The sequence below is a fragment of the Ipomoea triloba genome, chromosome 8 (assembly GCF_003576645.1).
Source record: "Ipomoea triloba cultivar NCNSP0323 chromosome 8, ASM357664v1".
NCBI classification, from domain to species: Eukaryota; Viridiplantae; Streptophyta; class Magnoliopsida; order Solanales; family Convolvulaceae; genus Ipomoea; species Ipomoea triloba.
This window is the reverse complement of record NC_044923.1, coordinates 6,198,236-6,215,973: the sequence shown is the minus strand read 5'-3', so window position 1 is coordinate 6,215,973 and position 17,738 is coordinate 6,198,236. Positions and strand designations below refer to the sequence as shown.

At 35.6% G+C, this 17,738-nt stretch overlaps 3 protein-coding genes across 3 annotated transcripts; 2 read left to right on the top strand and 1 right to left on the bottom strand.

The window, feature by feature from the left end:
- The first annotated feature begins 328 nt into the window (after positions 1-328).
- LOC116027294 lies at positions 329-5,682 on the top strand. Its single transcript, XM_031268835.1, has 5 exons — positions 329-417; positions 701-756; positions 1,594-1,894; positions 2,038-2,154; positions 2,249-5,682. The coding sequence occupies exons 3-5, from the start codon at positions 1,610-1,612 to the stop codon at positions 5,315-5,317; spliced, it is 3,471 nt and encodes a 1,156-aa protein (XP_031124695.1). The 5' UTR covers positions 329-417; positions 701-756; positions 1,594-1,609; the 3' UTR covers positions 5,318-5,682.
- Positions 5,683-6,971: 1,289 nt separating this feature from the next.
- LOC116027350 (uncharacterized protein At4g19900) lies at positions 6,972-12,081 on the top strand. Its single transcript, XM_031268915.1, has 5 exons — positions 6,972-8,515; positions 8,784-8,933; positions 9,987-10,121; positions 10,273-10,467; positions 11,576-12,081. The coding sequence occupies exons 1-5, from the start codon at positions 7,080-7,082 to the stop codon at positions 11,760-11,762; spliced, it is 2,103 nt and encodes a 700-aa protein (XP_031124775.1). The 5' UTR covers positions 6,972-7,079; the 3' UTR covers positions 11,763-12,081.
- Positions 12,082-12,187: 106 nt separating this feature from the next.
- Positions 12,188-13,314, bottom strand: LOC116027351 (protein EXORDIUM-like 7). Its single transcript, XM_031268917.1, has one exon. The coding sequence runs from the start codon at positions 13,250-13,252 to the stop codon at positions 12,260-12,262; it is 993 nt and encodes a 330-aa protein (XP_031124777.1). The 5' UTR covers positions 13,253-13,314; the 3' UTR covers positions 12,188-12,259.
- Positions 13,315-17,738: the final 4,424 nt, after the last annotated feature.

Here is a 17,738-nt window from a genome sequence, read left to right as displayed (position 1 = left end):
CCGTGATATAATAAGAAAATTTTCAGAAAAGAATATTGTAAAAACTATTTTCTAAAATTCATATACATGTATATGGAATTTCTCAATGCCCTTTTACTGTCTTTTTACATAGTCACGTTTTTTTTTTTTTTTCCAATCATTTATCCAATCGCCCTGGCACGTGGCACGCGTACCTTCCAAAACAAACCGCTTTCCGGCACCGCAACGAATAGGATAAAAATATTACGGAGTAACACCTAAAGAAAGTAAAATATTAAAATATTTAACAAAATTAAAATTAAAATTAAAATGGGAAGATATTTTCACAAATGAACAATCCTAATTTCCTTAGGTTTTTTACAATCTGATATTTGATATAAACTCTTTCTTCTACTGCGCTCCCTCAATCGCCGTCTTATTTTACTTACTCATCAGGCGGTAATTCTCCGTTTCTCTCTCTAAAAAATCTGAAACAACTGCCTTCTTACAATCTCTCTTTGAAATCCTTTGGTTTATGTGTGCTAATGAAGAACGAAATCGGATTCTGGAACTTTTTATTTTAAGACTTTTTTTTTTTTTTTTTTTTTTTTTTTTTTTTTTTTTTTNTTTTTTTTTTTTTTTTTTTTTTTTTTTTTTTTTTTGGGATGGATGCTTTTGCTATCTAAGGATTTATATAGAATCGAACTAATCATACTTTCAGTGCTAAGCGATCTGTTCTTAGTCCTGTTTTGCAGCGATCGGTTTCGGAAAGCGCATTGGCACAGTTGCGATTTAGAGGTGCAGATTTTATTAGCGTTGTGCCTATTTTTGATTAAGAATGATTGTTTTCAGTGATCTTTTGTTTTTTAAGAATGCTTGTTTTTCGTTTCGCTGATTTTATTATTATTATTATTATTATTATTATTATTATTTTTTAATTTTTCCTTTTACTCTTTCTGCATAGTTTCTGTAAAATGGAATTTTTAGTTACTGTTGTGAATTGTTCGGATTCTCTGTTCCATTATTCATACAATTCTTCTGACTTGCTTTTGACTGGTATCTGTCTATGCTCATGCACGTTATTGCTCTTTACATATTTAATTGAGAGTATTGAAGCAATGTATGCAAAATAAAGCTAAACAATAATCCCCCCTTTTTCAGTTCTTATTGATTATACAACTTATGCATAATGGTTCCTCGTAATGCATGTTAGTCTATTTGATTTCTGAATGCAACTTGCAATTTTAAGTTATGCAGCATACTATTGTTTTGATGGATAAGGGGGTTCTAATATGTTGTTTATGTTCTAATTTATACAACTCAACTTGGATTTCTTTTATTATCTCGGCTGTTTAATTAAATTTATATGCCAAGAATGATAACAAATTAGTTTTGTTCCATTAGAATCTTCTCTATAATACACAACATTGTCGGCTATCCTTTTTTTTTTTTTTTTTTCTTTGGAGAGTATGGACTGGTATAGAAATACTCTTGTAGTCACCTCATTTTTTTTTAAATTTTTTTAAAAAAAATTTTGCCCTAAGAAGCTCCTATTATGGACAAGGGATAATTGATGTTGCCTTTTGTGTGCATTGAAAGTTGTTTTTTATTGCCTGTATTTGATTAACTTGGCAGATCTAGCATATTTTGAATGGAGTTTGAAGAGGAAGAGAATGGTTTTCATGGAGAAGTACCAGAGTTTGGTGCAATTTTTATGTCTAGCATTGCAACAAAAAGAGAATGCTTTAAAAAGAAAATCATGGGCCTTCCATTGTCCAAGGCTAACTTTGTGAAGCAGGTTAAATGTGGAATGGTCTTGTTCCTATTTGAATTTGAGAGGAGAGAACTTTTTGGAGTCTATCGTGCTAGCTCCGATGGTGCAGTGAACATTGCGCCCCATGCATTTAGTTCATCAGGGGATTGTTATCCTGCACAGGTATAGCATTTTTAAAGTGTTTCTTTTATCATTTTTATTTTATTCTAACACCTAATGGAATCTGGAAATCTAGCCTTGTTTTTTCCTTCTAGAATAATGGTAGGATATTTGTAGTTTCTTTATGCCTGTGTTCTGTTATCCAGGTTCGTTTTACCCCAATTTGGGACTGCAGTCCACTTTCTGAACCTGAATTTCGTGGTGCAATTAGAGATAATTACTATTCTGCAAAGAAGTTTAACTTTGGTCTATCTCAAGATCAGGTTTGATAATTCTTACGCTGACCTTTTTAAGGACTATAATGCTGCTGGTGATTTGTTTCCCTTTTGTTCTATAACTCTCTTACTACTTCTGCAGGTCCGCAGTCTTCTGATGTTGTTCAGGACAAGGAAATTAAGAAATAAGTTACCCCCTAGACAGTTTTCTAGAGTTATCAACAGAAGAGTTGATGAAAATAGTTATATTGTTGATGATGAGATCCCTACAGCAAGTAATGGTTTTCCTAATGAAAATTGCATTGAGCCTTCTCCAGTAATAGCATATCCAAATATTTATTGGGATAGAGAGAATGAACTAAATGGTGATGCATGTTCTAAAGGGAATAGGATTGAGGATGAATATAGAGTTAGTTTTTCAGATGGGGGATGCTTGAACAATAACTACAGTGATTCACCAGGTAGGAGAAGAATGGATGATGATGGGAGGATATTGATGAATGATATTGCAGGTAATAGCCTTAATAATGATCATCCTCTGGCTATGGGAATGAGATTAGCTGAAGGCAGCCAATTCTCAATGGATGATACAGTTAAAAATGACTTTAAAAATCTTCCTTCTGTTATGTCTTCTAATGATATGGCAGATCCCGTTCATTTCATTAGAAACAATGGTGGTGCCTTGTTTACAAATAGGGAGAGGATAGTTAATCAATCCAACGTAGAATGTGGTTCTGGGATGATCAGATTGACTAAAAGTTATGGGAAACTTTCAAATGATTGCCCATCTGCACTTGCAACGCGTTATGCTAGGTCTCTGCTGAATGATGGTGCGGAAGAGCTCCATAACCCAGATTATACACCCGCTGTCTCTGGTAACTTTAACAGTGGAAACTTTTTGAGAAATGGTAGTAGTCAGCATAGATTAATTCATGATAGCACTGAAAATAAGCATCTTAAGGACTGTGTTGATGTTTCCACCATTCCTTCTACTCACTTTGTACATCCATCCCGTGACACAGACAAATTATATGGAGATGCCAGATCACCAGTGGGTTGGAATAAAAGAGAGCATAGTACTTTTGGGGGTCCAGGCTTTCATTGTAGCAGAAATGAGTATTTTCATTCTCTTGCTAGGGATAGAAGAGTGGATGAAAATACTATTGAATATGATCTTGGACCTTCTGCTTCAAATGAACAATCCTCTTTTCGTCTAAATGTAGACAAACAATGGGTTAATGCTGACTGGTACAGGAAGAACAATCCTGAAAATGCTGCTTCTCTTTTGGAGAATTTTCATAGACCTACTCACTTGGTAGGGGATGATCGACATACTGAGATGAAGCAAATGTCTCCAGCAAGCTGCAGTATGCCATTTTATGAGACAGCCCTCCCTCGAATAACAGAAGCAGCAAAATTTGACAACACTTTCTCAAATTTTCAAGATGCAACAATTACAAGAGCTCTGCCATGTGATCACGAGTTTGCTACCTCTCATTGTGGATGCTCATCATCTTCTCAAGTTGATCATGAATCTAGTTTAGTACAGAATGACTGTCACAGTGTTGGGGAACAAAATCTTGATGTATTTCTCAAAGATATATCAATGCCATACCACGAAAAATTAGGAGCTTCAACCAGGCTTCCAGATTTTGCTGCTGATCACAGGCAAAAAAAACGGTCGTATTTACAATCTGTGATTGGTGAATCTGATTTAAATGCTGAGTTTTCTGAGAATGTAGGACTTAATACTACTTCTTCCATGGTTTATAGAGCTCCACCATCTTCAAGGCCATATATGGTTTTCCCAGATGCTACAGGGCCAGGTGAAGCTGGTCTTCATGGGGAATATACTGGATTTTCCCCTCTAGCGATTGATTCAGGTTGTCAATCACTGGGTATCAAAGAGCGTGTTGCAATGCGAGAAAGTGATGGAATACTTTATCATGGTGGAGTTGCAATAACTGACCTCAACAATAACTTTGATATTTATGAAAGAATTGGTGAGAATGATGAAACTATGTGCAACAGGTTATCTGAGCTGTCACATTCTGATTATAAAGAGTTCAAGCGAAGAAGTGTCTTTAGTCGGTTATCTTCAAAGAAGTGCACACTAAAAGATGAAGTCATGGAAATGCATCAAAACCAGGTTTCTCTTTCCAATAAGCAAATTAAATGCAAGCCATTGGTAAAAAGTCATGACAATGGTGAAAGTACTGTCCACGAAAATCATGCTTCAGTTGAGATGGATCACAATTCTTCAATGATTTCTTCACTGAAGAAGAAGAGGAATTTGCAACAATCTATTGAACAAAACGTTCAGCATGCACAAAAAGAGACACGAGCTGTGGATTTTAAGCGCCGGAGTGAAATAAAGAAAATTTTGCATGACTCTGACACAAAAGATCATTTGATTTCTGTAGAGATGATGTCCTCTGAAAGCTCTGTGGTTAAGGAACTACTAGGTACGCCCCCAGAGCATGGGAATCTCACAAAAGAATTGATTTCTGAGGAGAAGATGCCTTCTGGAACTGAAATTGTAGTTAAGGAACCTGCATGTAAGCTTGGGAAGCGTAGAAAGCTGGTGAGACCAGTTTTTGGGAAGAGTGATGTTGATCACGGTAACCACCAGAGTTCAAATGTACATGCCTTACATGAGGCTTTCAATGATAATGCAAAATTCGTTAAAGCATGTCAACATAATGCCACTCAAGACATTGGGCCTTCAAGTTGCCATGAGCACAGTGATACTAACAAAAAACAAAGGTTTACTTCTGTGCTCAAGAACAGTTCAGATCATCAAGACTCATCAAGTAGGGATCTGGATGGTAATATATCATCTCAAGATAATGGATCAACCAATGTGATCTCAACTGTTCAAGAGCACACTGATCCTAACTTGAAACAGAGCCTTGTTTGTGGAAACAAAAGGCAGGAAATGTGTGCTTTGTTGATTAACGATGTTGATGTTAAAGATATTGGGAAACTACCTCAAAGTGTACCCCTGGAAGCTGATTCAGAAATTTCTCCCGAGGAAGCACCATCATGTATCACAGGCGTCTTGGATTCTGGAACTCGAGACAGTGCTACATCTGAAGCTGCCAATGTTGGTAATGCTGCATGTGCCGATAAGCTTCTAGGTGCTGAAAATGAGGTAAGGAACCATCCTAGTAGTTGCAAGTTAAAAAGCGACAAGGTAACACAACCGTGAATTAAAACTAAAAATATGATAGTTGTAGTCAAAGTGAAAGTTAATGGGATTTTGTGGCCATAAGGGTGCCCTGCAGATTGAAATGCCATGCCGGAGGAAACTATTTTGTCATCCGTCAGTCCTAATTTTTTTGCTTCTTTTTGCTGCTACCCCCTTATCACAATCAGCATTATATACTACAGTTCCCTTTGACTCTTTGAAACGATGTAAATTGGAATATCTTGTATTTTTGTGATGAAATATCATCTTGCATAGTATACGTGCTGCAAGAATGATCAGTAGTCGTTGAACAGTCTGGTCAACAATTTGTGATGTTACACAATTCTCTGTTTATACGAATCAATTTCTATTTTGCATTTATGCTTCATAGGCACAATGGGGTGTCTCATTCTCCTTGATTGCATCCTTTGCATGAATATTTAAATTTGGCTAACTGGAACATGGATGTAGCTACAAAGTGAGTTTATTTCTTTGTTCTTGACATAAATGTGTTCTTTCTTTGAACTTTCAAAAAATAAAATAGGTCATTCAACTACACAACAAAATGTAATTGGGCTATCGAACTCAAAAAATCTATAATTACGTCTTTGAACAAAAAAATCTATAATTACGTCTTTGAACAAGGTAAAAATAATGCAATCATGTTGATGTCGCAGTACCTAATATAATGCGTAGTGGTGAATCGGGAGATATGGTTGTGAGAATATAGACTATCATGTTAAATTACTATTTAAATAATTTATTTTGTCCATCTAATTGTAACCATTCATGCACGAAATTATATGACCCATATTAGTTTTAATTTTTTAAGGTGTGTCCTCATTTGAAATATATATATATATATATATATATATATATATATATATATATATATATTATTGATTACTGATTTAATTTTTTAAAACTCTTTTTCATATTTATTTTATAACTAATCTTAAATTCTAATATTTCATTTTTGTTTTTACTATTTACAAAGAGGAAAGAATTCACCAGTATGAATACACTACTTCTAAATTAATAAATAAAAATCAGAAGTAAATTTAAAAATTACTAAATAATAATCAAGACCAATCCAAATTTTCTTTTTATTTTTTTCTTTTTCACCATATTTTTTTTAGAACTATTATAAATTTATAAATATAATTGTCTAAATCATTTTACATTTTCAAATTTCAAAAAGAATTACAATCAAAATTAGGTGATTTAAAACAACATTAAAATAGGGTTTAATTCCATTTTTTTTTTATAGCTTGATGACTTTTAAATCATTTATCTTTTTCCAATATTTATTTTAGTATTAATATAATTGCTTAAATTATATTACAGTATCAACGCCAAAGACTTTGTGGTGTAGTGACAACTGATTTACACTCCACATAAGATTGATAAAGTATCTATGAACAGATACTACATTGTAACAGAGTCAGTAGTACTCAAAAAAAAATTACAATATCAAATTTTTTTAAATAATTACAAATGAGTTATATATTATTCAATAGAATAAATGCACACTTTCAAATATTAAAATTGTTTATAACCTTCCTTTCAAACAAAAAAAAATTGTTTATAATTTTATTATCTAAATATGTAATTAATATTTTTTTATCTACAATTTACTAGTTAAAAAAGGGGATAAAGCGCAAGCCGGGTTTCCCTCCATCGATACGATCTGATCTGAACAAAATTCCATTTTCAAAGTTCCGGCAATCTATTCTCCTGGGCACCCCGCCGCCGCCGTCGCCGTCGCCGTCGCCGTCGTCACATGTTCCGCAACCTGCGCTCGCGGCGTCGTCCGCGATACGGAGCTCAACTCTGTGCCGTGGCTGCTGCCATTCTCCTCCTCCTCTCCGTCTCCCTCCTCTACACCCGACTCAACTTCTTCCACTCCCACCAGCCGCATTCCTATACCAGTCACTACGACGCCTTTTCGCTCAACAACCCCCTTGTCGACGACCTCGCTGACCCCGATTTCCGCTCCTCCTCCTCCGATGACCGCATCGACGAGTTTGATGACGCCATTCAGCTCAACTCCAACGACGAAGAAAATTCCGAGCCCGAAGAGGAAGACGGGGAAGAGAATAGTCAGAATTCGAGAGCCTCGTCGAAGACATACTTTTACGACCATCAAATCGGCGTCGTTAGGAGGGCCTTTAACAAGCGGTCGATTGAGGAATGGGAAGATTACGTCAACTTCGAATCGAGCTTAAAATTAGGGTTTGGGTATGGGACTGATGAGTCTAAGGAGGCGATTGGATCGGATGATTTGCCAGTAGATGAGAAGATGAGGAAGAAATTGAGTGAAGTAAGGAGCATTGAAGATGCATTGTTGTTGAAGGGCTCGCCACTGAGGGAGGGTTGGGGAGACTGGTTCGATAAGAAGAGTGAGTTCTTGAGGAAAGATCGCATGTTTCGGTCGAATTTGGAAAGCTTGAACCCGAATAATAATCCAATGTTGCAGGATCCTGATGGGGTTGGTCTCACTGGATTGAGTCGAGGGGATAGGGTTGTGCTCAAAGGATTGATGAATGAGTTTAAAAAAGTTCCATTCTTGGTGAAAAAGCCACTATCGATCACAGATTCAGAGAAATCCAGATCAGCAGAAAATAATGTTCTGGGTACACATAACATGGAAACTATAGAAAAGAATGATGTGAGGATAAAAACCTTGCAATCTGACTCAGAATCAGTGAAAAGGAAAGATGATGTTGCGATTAAGGGAAGGGATATTGAAGTCAATCAAGGGAGAAGTAAAATCATTAGAGCTGAGAGGAGAAGTTTAAAAGACAATGCTAATAATCAATTACATATTGAAAGAGTTGGGGGTGATAATGTTGAGGGTTTAGCAAATAAGAACACAGAGGAGACAGAGGTGAATGGGGGAAGTGATGTGAAAATTATGGAGAAAAATAGTGTGCTGAGAAGAGAGGTGAATAAACCAGTATATGCTGATGGGAAGAGATGGGGTTATTTTCCAGGTTTACAACCAAGGCTGTCCTTTATGAATTTTATGGATTTGTTTTTCAGGAAAGGAAAATGCAATATGAGGGTTTTTATGGTGTGGAATTCACCGCCATGGATGTTTAGTGTTCGTCATCAGAGGGGACTGGAGAGCCTTCTTTACCATCATCCAGAAGCTTGTGTGGTGGTGTTCTCGGAGACAATTGAGCTCAATTTCTTCAGTGGTTTTGTGAAAGAAGGGTATGTCGTGCTACTTCCATTTACTAACATCAATGTATATAAACATCCACCTGGGTATAGAAACTGACTTCCATTATCAACTTGGTTGTTTTATTTTATTTTATTTTTTAATTAAAGTATCTGTTGCTTTCTGGGAAGATATCAAAATTTTGTCTTTCAGTTTATTGAATACGTGGTTTGCCTACACACTTACTTTTTCATGCTTTACAGTATTTGTTGTGCTGTTGGCATAATTTCTGGGTAACAGCTTTCATTGATTGCTTCACAGGTTCAAAGTAGCTGTCGTTATGCCCAATCTTGATGAGCTACTGAAAGATACACCAACACATATATTTGCCTCAGTCTGGCATGAGTGGAAGAAGACAAAATATTATCCTACTCATTATAGTGAGCTTATCAGGCTTGCTGCTCTCTACAAGTAAAGAATCTTTATCTTCTATAGTAATCAATTTTGGCTTAATATGCAGTTACATGGCATTTATTTTAGTCATCTAAACAGTTAGTTCTGTTTTGATGCTCTCACATTTGTTTTAAATGAGGATTAAGTATCAAAGAGCCATGAAAACTCAAATTTGAAAAGGAAAAGTATGTATCCAGTAGGGTCAGGCAGGAAAGTTTATTCCATGTAAATTGTTAGCGATGTGTAGGGAGCTTATCAAAATACATATGGGTATAATAATTTTAAGTTAGAACCAAAGAGTGATTATGTTCTGAATCAAGGAGAAAACTAAGGTCACCATTGATGTAAAACAATATTATCACTTATTGGAGAGATTAAAAGTACAACCATGAAAGCTTTTCCAGAATTGCATCTTGTGGCTTGTCAAAAGTAATGCTAAACTTTTGCAGTTCCATATGTACATTTGTTCCATTGTGGTCCAGTTTAATTATTTTTGTGATGGTTAACTATTGGATTCTTGTGCTAGAAGTGAGTCATAAATCCAAAGTTGTGCACCACAGGCTGACAGTCTTATTTATAAAAATTCAAAACATACAAATCCTGCAATGCTTTACAATTAATTGTGCTCTGGATATGTAGAAATTAAAAGTTGAAGGATCCAGTTTCTCATTGGTAAAAGGCTAAGTTATAAGAAGTGTAGCTAACTGCAAACTGTGAAAAGTACTTGATAGATGTTTCATTGAACATTTTCAATAATACCTCTGAAGTGGTGAAAGATCATGCTAAACAAGAAAAAAAAAGAAGAGGAAGGAACCACACTTTTTTATCTATTATTTATTTATTTTCTGCTGGAGTTGTTAATTTGTTGTTTCTTTTGCTTATTTTACATGTAAATATGTAATATCAATTTATTGCTAAAGTAACCCATCCAATGATTATTTCTGCAAATGTCATTGTTCATGTTTGTGCAAGATTCTGTCAACTGAATAATAATCAGTTGAAAATTTTGAAAATAGATCCATTTCATGGCTTTAACAGTCTTGCATTTCTTTTGCTCCTTTACCACTACAGGTATGGTGGAGTCTATCTTGACTCTGACATCATAGTGTTGAACCAACTTTCTTCACTTAATAATACTGTTGGCATGGATGAAGGGATGGATGGAAACACTTTGAGTGGTGCTGTGATGGCATTCAGAAAGCATAGGTACTTTAGATATTCAGTTTCTCATTTTTTGGAGCTTACTGCCATTAGCTGATTTATCAAAAATTAGGAGCAAATTTTAAATGCAGTACCTTTTATATTACTCCGTACTTCTTATCCAGGTTTTCATTTATTTTGTTGTACATCTTTTCAGTCCCTTTATAATGGAGTGTTTGAATGAGTTCTATTCATCATATGATGACTCACAATTGAGGTGGAATGGAGCCGAGCTTTTGACAAGAGTTGCTGGTAACTTTTCAAGTAATGATAATGTCTCCAACAAAAATATGGAGCTTAGATTGCAACCATCCTTTCTTTTCTTCCCAATAAGTCATGGCAATATTCTAAGGTATGACTTCTATCTTCCTCTTCTCTTCCCCTCACTCTTCGCTTGCTAGTGTCTTGCCCCACAATCTATAATCCTATTTTCTACAAAGTCGAATGACAAATTTTATGTGGAGTATTGTAATACAAAAGCTGCCTTTGGTTATAAATAAGTCATGTAGTATTTTCTAGAACCAATATGAAAAAAATGCAAGGGAAAATGCTACCCACTCCTATAATTACTACTCCCTATTAGCCACTTCCGAATTAAAAAAGAAAAACTATTTATTTTCATGAATTACTAGTGAATTGGCTAACCCCACACTGAGTTAATAAGGAATCTATGTATCCAATAAAAAAATGACACGTCAGGGAGTGACTAATAGGGAGTGGTAATTGTAGGGGTCTCTAGCATGGTCACAATAAAAATAGCTGCTTTAATAGTATTGCTGTCACTATAAATTGATATTACTTCCATATTCCCTGCATGCATTTTTATGGTATTCCAAATTATACAAATGCAACGAAACATAATGGAACTATGGAAGACATTAAGGCCCTGTTTGGTAAATAATCAGCCTATCAACCAATTTTGGCTTATTTGACCACTATTAGTTGTTTGGTTAATAAGCTTTTTGTAACTCCAAAATACTAAAATTCAAAAGGCTACTCAAAGCAGCCTTTTAAATTAGCTTTTTGAGAAAAGAAATTATACCAAACAACTATTAGCTAACAGCTAATTTTACTTATCAACTTTCTACAATCAGTTAATGTTATCAACTAATCATACCTTCTAACCCAATCAGCTAACAACCATTTACCAAACAGGGCCTAAATATTACTAAGTAATTCTTAATTCTTTCATACATGTGATTAAACCCCTATTATGTATGACCCTCAACTTGCACAACTCTTTTAAGCTTCTTCATAAAGTTTTCTGAAACTGTTGTGATTGTACCGAAAAATGATGTTTTTAGTCGGCCATGTAGGACATGAGCACATTGTCAGTGCCAGTGAGGTCTTGTGATATCAATTCATTAGTAATCTGCTTTGGTGACTGCTGTTTTTATGCACGCGTAAAAGAAACATAACTAATGTTGTCTACGCCTACCCACTATCTTGTTTTCTGCCAGATACTTAACTGCACCAGTTACAGATAGTGAAAGATCTGAACAAGATGCTCTCTTTAAAAGGATCCTTCATCAGTCTCTCACATTTCACTTGTGGAATAGCATAACCTCAGCCACTGTTCCAGAGCCTAACAGCCTTGTCGCCCGGATTCTAAATCATCACTGTCTTCACTGCTCCGAAGAATTGTAGTATACACAGTAAGCGTTCATGGCAGAATGGCTTCGTTGAATGCTTCTATACTTGCTCCACTAAATTCTTAGTAAACAGAAACATTACGAGCTGGTTGATTAACGCATTATGCTGTACAGTCGAAATCGCCCTTGGATTTTGGCAAGTCTTTGCTAAGGTGATGACATCTTGAGCTCCAAGTTGCTTTGTGAGAAATGTAAAGCTTCAAATGGATGAAGGTTGTAATAGAATTTTTTTTTTTTGGTGGTAAGTTAAGTCTTGTAAAGTAAAAATTATTTTTATATATTTTTTTGAAGAAATAGAGTTCGGCTTATATAGAGATGATTGAAATTAACCAGCTTGGTTGGCGTAAGAGGTTATGCACTTTCGTCCCTTAAGTGAGGTCTGGAGCCTTGCTGAGAACAAGGATTAGTCTAAGTATGGTATGAGTTTAAAATATCTGTATAACAAAAAAGAAGAGATGATTGAAATTAAAAGGGAAAATATTTACAAATATTCTAGTCCATGGCATTGGGGCCAAAACATCTTTTCTTGATAGGGTTCCAAACCCATTGAACAAGAAACCTTCTTCCATTCACTCCATGCAAGTTAAACCCATTCCCCCAAGAATCCTTATACACCTCCCCAACATACCCGCCGCCGGCGCCGCTTCCGTACACACCCAAGCACAAGTCAGCAATTTCCGTCGGCGCCGACGGGTCATCTCCGGCGTACCAAGCATTCACCAGCGGATTACTCGACACCTCGGCGAGCTCGTGAGCCAACACGCTGATCATCCCGTCCGTCGCCGCGTCCCCGTTCGGCGCCCCCATGAGCTCGCTCCCGCCGTTGGGCGGCCGCCCGGAATACTCCGGCCAAGCGAACGGGTACGCGCACATGCCGGGACACTGGGTCCCACTGTACCCCACCCACGCGTACGGCACCGTCACGCCGGCGACGGAGGCGAACGTGAAGTAGTGGAACCCACAAACCGCCCGGCAAAAATCTTGGACTTCGACGTCGTGTGACGTCAGCACCATGTACACCCCGCTCCGGTAATTCATCGGCGCGCCGGCGGACGCGACGGCGGTCTTTATCACGCGCTGCATCGACAGCCGGCTGAGGAACTTGCCGTGGGAGTATCCGAAATCGAAATACTCGCCGGCGACGGCGACGTCGCCGGTGACATTCCCGCCGGTTTGATCACTGTAAAGGCGGACGGTGCGCCACCAATCGGCGACGGAAGGGTGAGGGGTGTTTGAAGAGGGAGAGAGTGAACGGAGAAAGTCTCTGACGGTGGCTTGGTGGCCGGGATTCCAAGAACCGTACCATATTATATAGAGATTGATCGGAGAAGCAAGAACCGGACCCATATGGTATTCGAGATTAACAAGGTCGGAAGAGCCTTCGTAGTTATTGGCTTCATAGGAAGGCCTTGAGAGGGCTAGCAATGAGAAATGTAAGAAACATAGTAAGAGAAAATGGAAATTAAAATAATGGAGCTTTTGCATTGTCTCTCTCTATCTAAGTATCTGATTGTAAGTATCATGTATATATATAGAGGGTGGTTGGTACTAAAGAGTCGGTGGGACAATGTTAAATGATGTTTGTTGCCGGTATTCATATATAGAAAATGCACTCCTTATTTATTATGGAAATGATTTTATTTTTTCTCCTAAAATTATCTCCGTCGATACCTTACCATGAGGTTCGATCTTATGACATTCCCTCAAAGACACTACTACACAGACGGCTTTTAACGTTGGCTAAATGAACCCTTTAACGTCGGCTAAATATATTTGGAGTATTTTTTAAAATATTTAAAAATTATGTAAAAATTATAACATAAATAAATAAAATTATATAAAAGTCATAAGATTTAATCAGAACAGAAAGTGGCACTCGGTGTCCCGGTTTAAATTCCCACATGGATGATGGGAGTAGGTTCTCAGTGGACAGAGTCAGTAGTAACACAATTAAAAATCACCATTAAACGTAATCAATTGTACATTTTTTGATTACTTTCTTACACTTAAAAGCTTTTTATTATTCTACATTTTTTCTTTGTTTGAAATGCGCAATATTTCACTAAGCTAGTTATTCTTAATAAGATTTTCCACTTAACTATATATTCAATTTGAACTAACTAATTCAAACCAAATCATACATGATAGGAATCACTTCATTAACAAATTGCATCACTTTGTAACATTGTGTAACACTCAGGTCATCGTTGACTTTGTCTAGATCAATTCCGCTTCTCATCTAATCATTTATAACTTTTCATGCTCCATCTAATTGGTTGCCAGTAGACTATGTCTATAAATTAATCTCATAGTAAATTAATCAAATAAAAATATATCATATCACATGTTAAACAAATTTGGTGCAATTAAGCATTATCCATTGGAGAGTTGGCAGTGGGCGGAAGTTATGGGATGATTGATAGTTTGTTGGAGTGATTCTTCTAAACTTTACTTTTCATCATTGTTTACATAACTTTTTAATTATATTGATTAGTAGTGTGACCATATGCATGTTCCATCTTTAATTTCTTCTTTATTCATCTTAATTAATTGCATCTGTTTGATGTGTATTACACAATTCCTTCTCCGTAACCAACTACCTTAGCTTTCTGTTTATTTTGTGCCACCCCCAGACAACGTTTGTTTGTATTAGGTTTTTAGGGTGGATTAAAAATCTCCTCATTATATTATATTAATTGTATATTATATTATATACCCATGTGCAGGGAAGAATGTGAATCTCTTTCACCTTAATTAGTAATCAGAGATCTCGAACTTGAGTCTTGAGAATACAACTACTTTAAAACCCAAACTCATATGGGAGTGCTTTGTCACTTTTAAGATCCTACTCGACATGAACATAATTAGTCTCTATATATGTGATTGGTAGTTGACTGATTAATAAAACCTGTAGTCAGAAAAAAAATTATATACACCGAGACTATCAAATTAATATATATAACATTGGCCACGTCTATTCAGGGAACATAATCGAGTGACGAATGAGTTGACTAAACAGGTTGTTGATTAGGCAATCTGAGGGATTAAGGTTTTTGATTAGTCGGTGAATGAGGTCCTTGGGTTGTTAATGGATGACATCCTGGGGATCTCCCAGAGTCGTAGGCTTCATGGTTCAGATTAGTTGGGATCTCCCCCCTCCCATTGAAAGAAAAATAATATTACTACTTATAGAACACGTATCACTAGAGCCTGGAGGTTATAAAAATTGTCTCATATGGGAAAGCCATTACATGCTATTTGAGCACACAAGATACTTCGCATAAATTTTATATCTTAGAGAATCCTTTTGATTGGATTCATTCCTTGCTTTTCGTTGATATTATATTTTAGGCGTTCCTTCGCCAATATTTGGTTAACCACTATTCTCCTTCTCTTGTATCTAAAAAAAAATCTCACCAAGAGAATGAGTATTGGCGATTATTGCATCTAAATTATTATGCAGTGGTCCATTGACCAACAACTAACAAACTTATGACAACTTTGAAACTTTTGTCTGATATTGCATGTTCTCCTCGTCGATGGTAGTAAGTAGTAACAAATCATTTGGCCTAAACTAAAGCCATAAAAGGTGGTAAATTTTGGGGCAATTGAGAGCATGGTCAAAATCAAAAGTGTAAAATCATATGATGTTGTCAAACAAGTATGTGATATATTATATATATACATATTTTCTCTTCTCATGCAATTCGTTTCAATGACTTTGACAATTTACTTGTCGGCCATGATGAAAATGTCACATTCACACTATGATAATGATACTTCAAAGATATTGTATTAATTATATTCGAGAAATGAAGATTTTTGCCCCCTTGTAATTTGCATTTTCCACCGTGCATTTTGATTACAAGGAGCTCCCCTCACTTTGAGAAGTTATTATCGCACTGTCGTTGGTGAGACTCAATCCTGATTTTTAATTTCTTCTTAAATTTCACCTATGTAACCAATCGAGCTGCTCACATAGTAGTGAAAATACTTAAGTGGGTTGATGGAGCATTTTCTTCTTTATTACTAACAGGTTTTCTAAGTTAGTCGCTATCGAACTTTTGGTATAGATTCCAGAGCACATGGACATGGGCCTTCAATCATTTTTTTATGGTGGAAAGTTCATTGGAGGCATCTAACACCATACAAGTAATTAAGGGAAATGATTTATAACCTAATTAATGCCTTTTTGGAGTGTTTGATTTATGGCTTTTGAATTTATAAATGGCAATCAATTTTATCTTTATAGTGTTTGATGATTTTGAAATTTTTGGGGCTATCAGAATTGAAACCCAAAACCCTAATAATTTCGAAGAAATTTTATAATACTGAATAATAAAATGCGTACTATTTTTTTTTGAGAATAAAATGCGTACTATTATAAATAGAAAATGTAATGATATTTTCTATAAATAAAATAATAGTTTTATTTTTGGTGTTTACAATAATCCTTTTTGTTTTTAGTTTGTGACCGAAACATAAGACAATAAGATGAGTGGATTTCGGAATTAAAGTAAATATTCCATTTTATTGTAGGGGTTACTCAAGGTGAAAATTAACGCACTTTCCTATAAAAAGTGCGGAAGCAAAAGTGTACCGTGCAAATTACAAAGTGCATCAAATGCTATGTAAAAGTGCACTCAAAAAAATGCTTGAACTTTAATTTAAAAGTGTTCAATGCAAAACTATAAAGTGAATCATATCATATCCAATTTTCATTTGCATTTTTACAAATCATATGGACATGTTCTTGAGTGCATTTTTGCACATCATTGAAACGTCTAATGCACTTGATAGTTTGTGCAGTGCACATTTTCACTTTTTACAGAAATGCATATTTTTATTTGATCCATCTCCTATTATTGTGACTATAAGATACTCTTAATTGAAGATATTAATTTGAATACAAAACATATTATAAGTCAAAATATAATGTTTGTTACTTGGTATTAGTTATCACATATTTTTGAAATAATATCACTCTATTGTTCATACTTCATACTAGTAGTCAATATTTTTATTATTAAACTAAACATAGTAAAAATTTTCATCACTTCATTCTTAGCTACATCGATCCATGGGTTTTGCTCTGATTCCCTTTAATTTCTTTTCTTACCCCCAAACACCTTTTGGTCCTCCTATAATTGGGTCTTTATTATAATGCAAACAAAAATGGAAGAGCAGGTAGCATCACATTTCTTTGGACTCACCTTATCCCCCTTGAAGAGTAGCAGGGTACGTGGTTCACGGGCTAGCCGACCTTATCCCCGCCAAGCCTCAATGGCCATGGTAGGCCGGCTTGTCAATTTGATGATGACCTGTTTGATAAATAATCAGCCTATCAGCTAATTTTGACTTATTTAACCATTATTAATTGTTTGGCTAATAAGCTTTTCAATCATTATTGTGTGGACCATACTATCAAATAATGCACATTCAATATAAAAATAATGTACATTCAGTATAAAAATAATGTATATTATATTCAGGGGATGTACATTATTTGTGTACTGAATGTACATTATTTTTATAGTACAAAAATAATGTACATTTAGTACATTAAAAATGTACATTTTATTATGGTCCACACAGCTGTGTGGACCATGGTCCACGCAATAATTTGCCTAAGCTTTTTGTAACTCCAAAATGCTAAAATTTAAAATCAAAGCAGCCTTTTCAATTAGCTTTTTGAGAAAAGAAATTATACCAAACAGCTATCAACTAACAGCTAATTTATCAAACAACTTTCTACGTATATGTAGGAACGACCATATTAAGTATTAACCACATCAATTAAAATAAAAAAATAAAATAAAACTCAAAATGCTAAAAATTAAAAAAAAATATTTATTTTTTATATTATTAACATATCTAGCCTGCGTAGTCCATCCCGCCAAAGCCCCGTTCTTGATCTCTTGGAGAGCCTCTATATTCTCATGCCACTTCCTACTTTCTTAGGTGGTGGGGC

What these genes read in the sequence shown, in the direction of transcription:
- LOC116027294 (XM_031268835.1), top strand. Translation starts at nt 1,610, where the DNA reads ATGGAGTTTGAAGAGGAAGAGAATGGTTTTCATGGAGAAGTACCAGAG. An exon ending in GGGATTGTTATCCTGCACAG is followed by an intron (nt 1,895 to 2,037) that starts GTATAGCATTTT and finishes TCTGTTATCCAG; the next exon opens with GTTCGTTTTACCCCAATTTG. An exon ending in TTGGTCTATCTCAAGATCAG is followed by an intron (nt 2,155 to 2,248) that starts GTTTGATAATTC and finishes CTACTTCTGCAG; the next exon opens with GTCCGCAGTCTTCTGATGTT.
- LOC116027350 (XM_031268915.1), top strand. Translation starts at nt 7,080, where the DNA reads ATGTTCCGCAACCTGCGCTCGCGGCGTCGTCCGCGATACGGAGCTCAA. An exon ending in AGTGGTTTTGTGAAAGAAGG is followed by an intron (nt 8,516 to 8,783) that starts GTATGTCGTGCT and finishes ATTGCTTCACAG; the next exon opens with GTTCAAAGTAGCTGTCGTTA. An exon ending in ATGGCATTCAGAAAGCATAG is followed by an intron (nt 10,122 to 10,272) that starts GTACTTTAGATA and finishes ACATCTTTTCAG; the next exon opens with TCCCTTTATAATGGAGTGTT.
- LOC116027351 (XM_031268917.1), bottom strand. Translation starts at nt 13,252, where the DNA reads ATGCAAAAGCTCCATTATTTTAATTTCCATTTTCTCTTACTATGTTTC.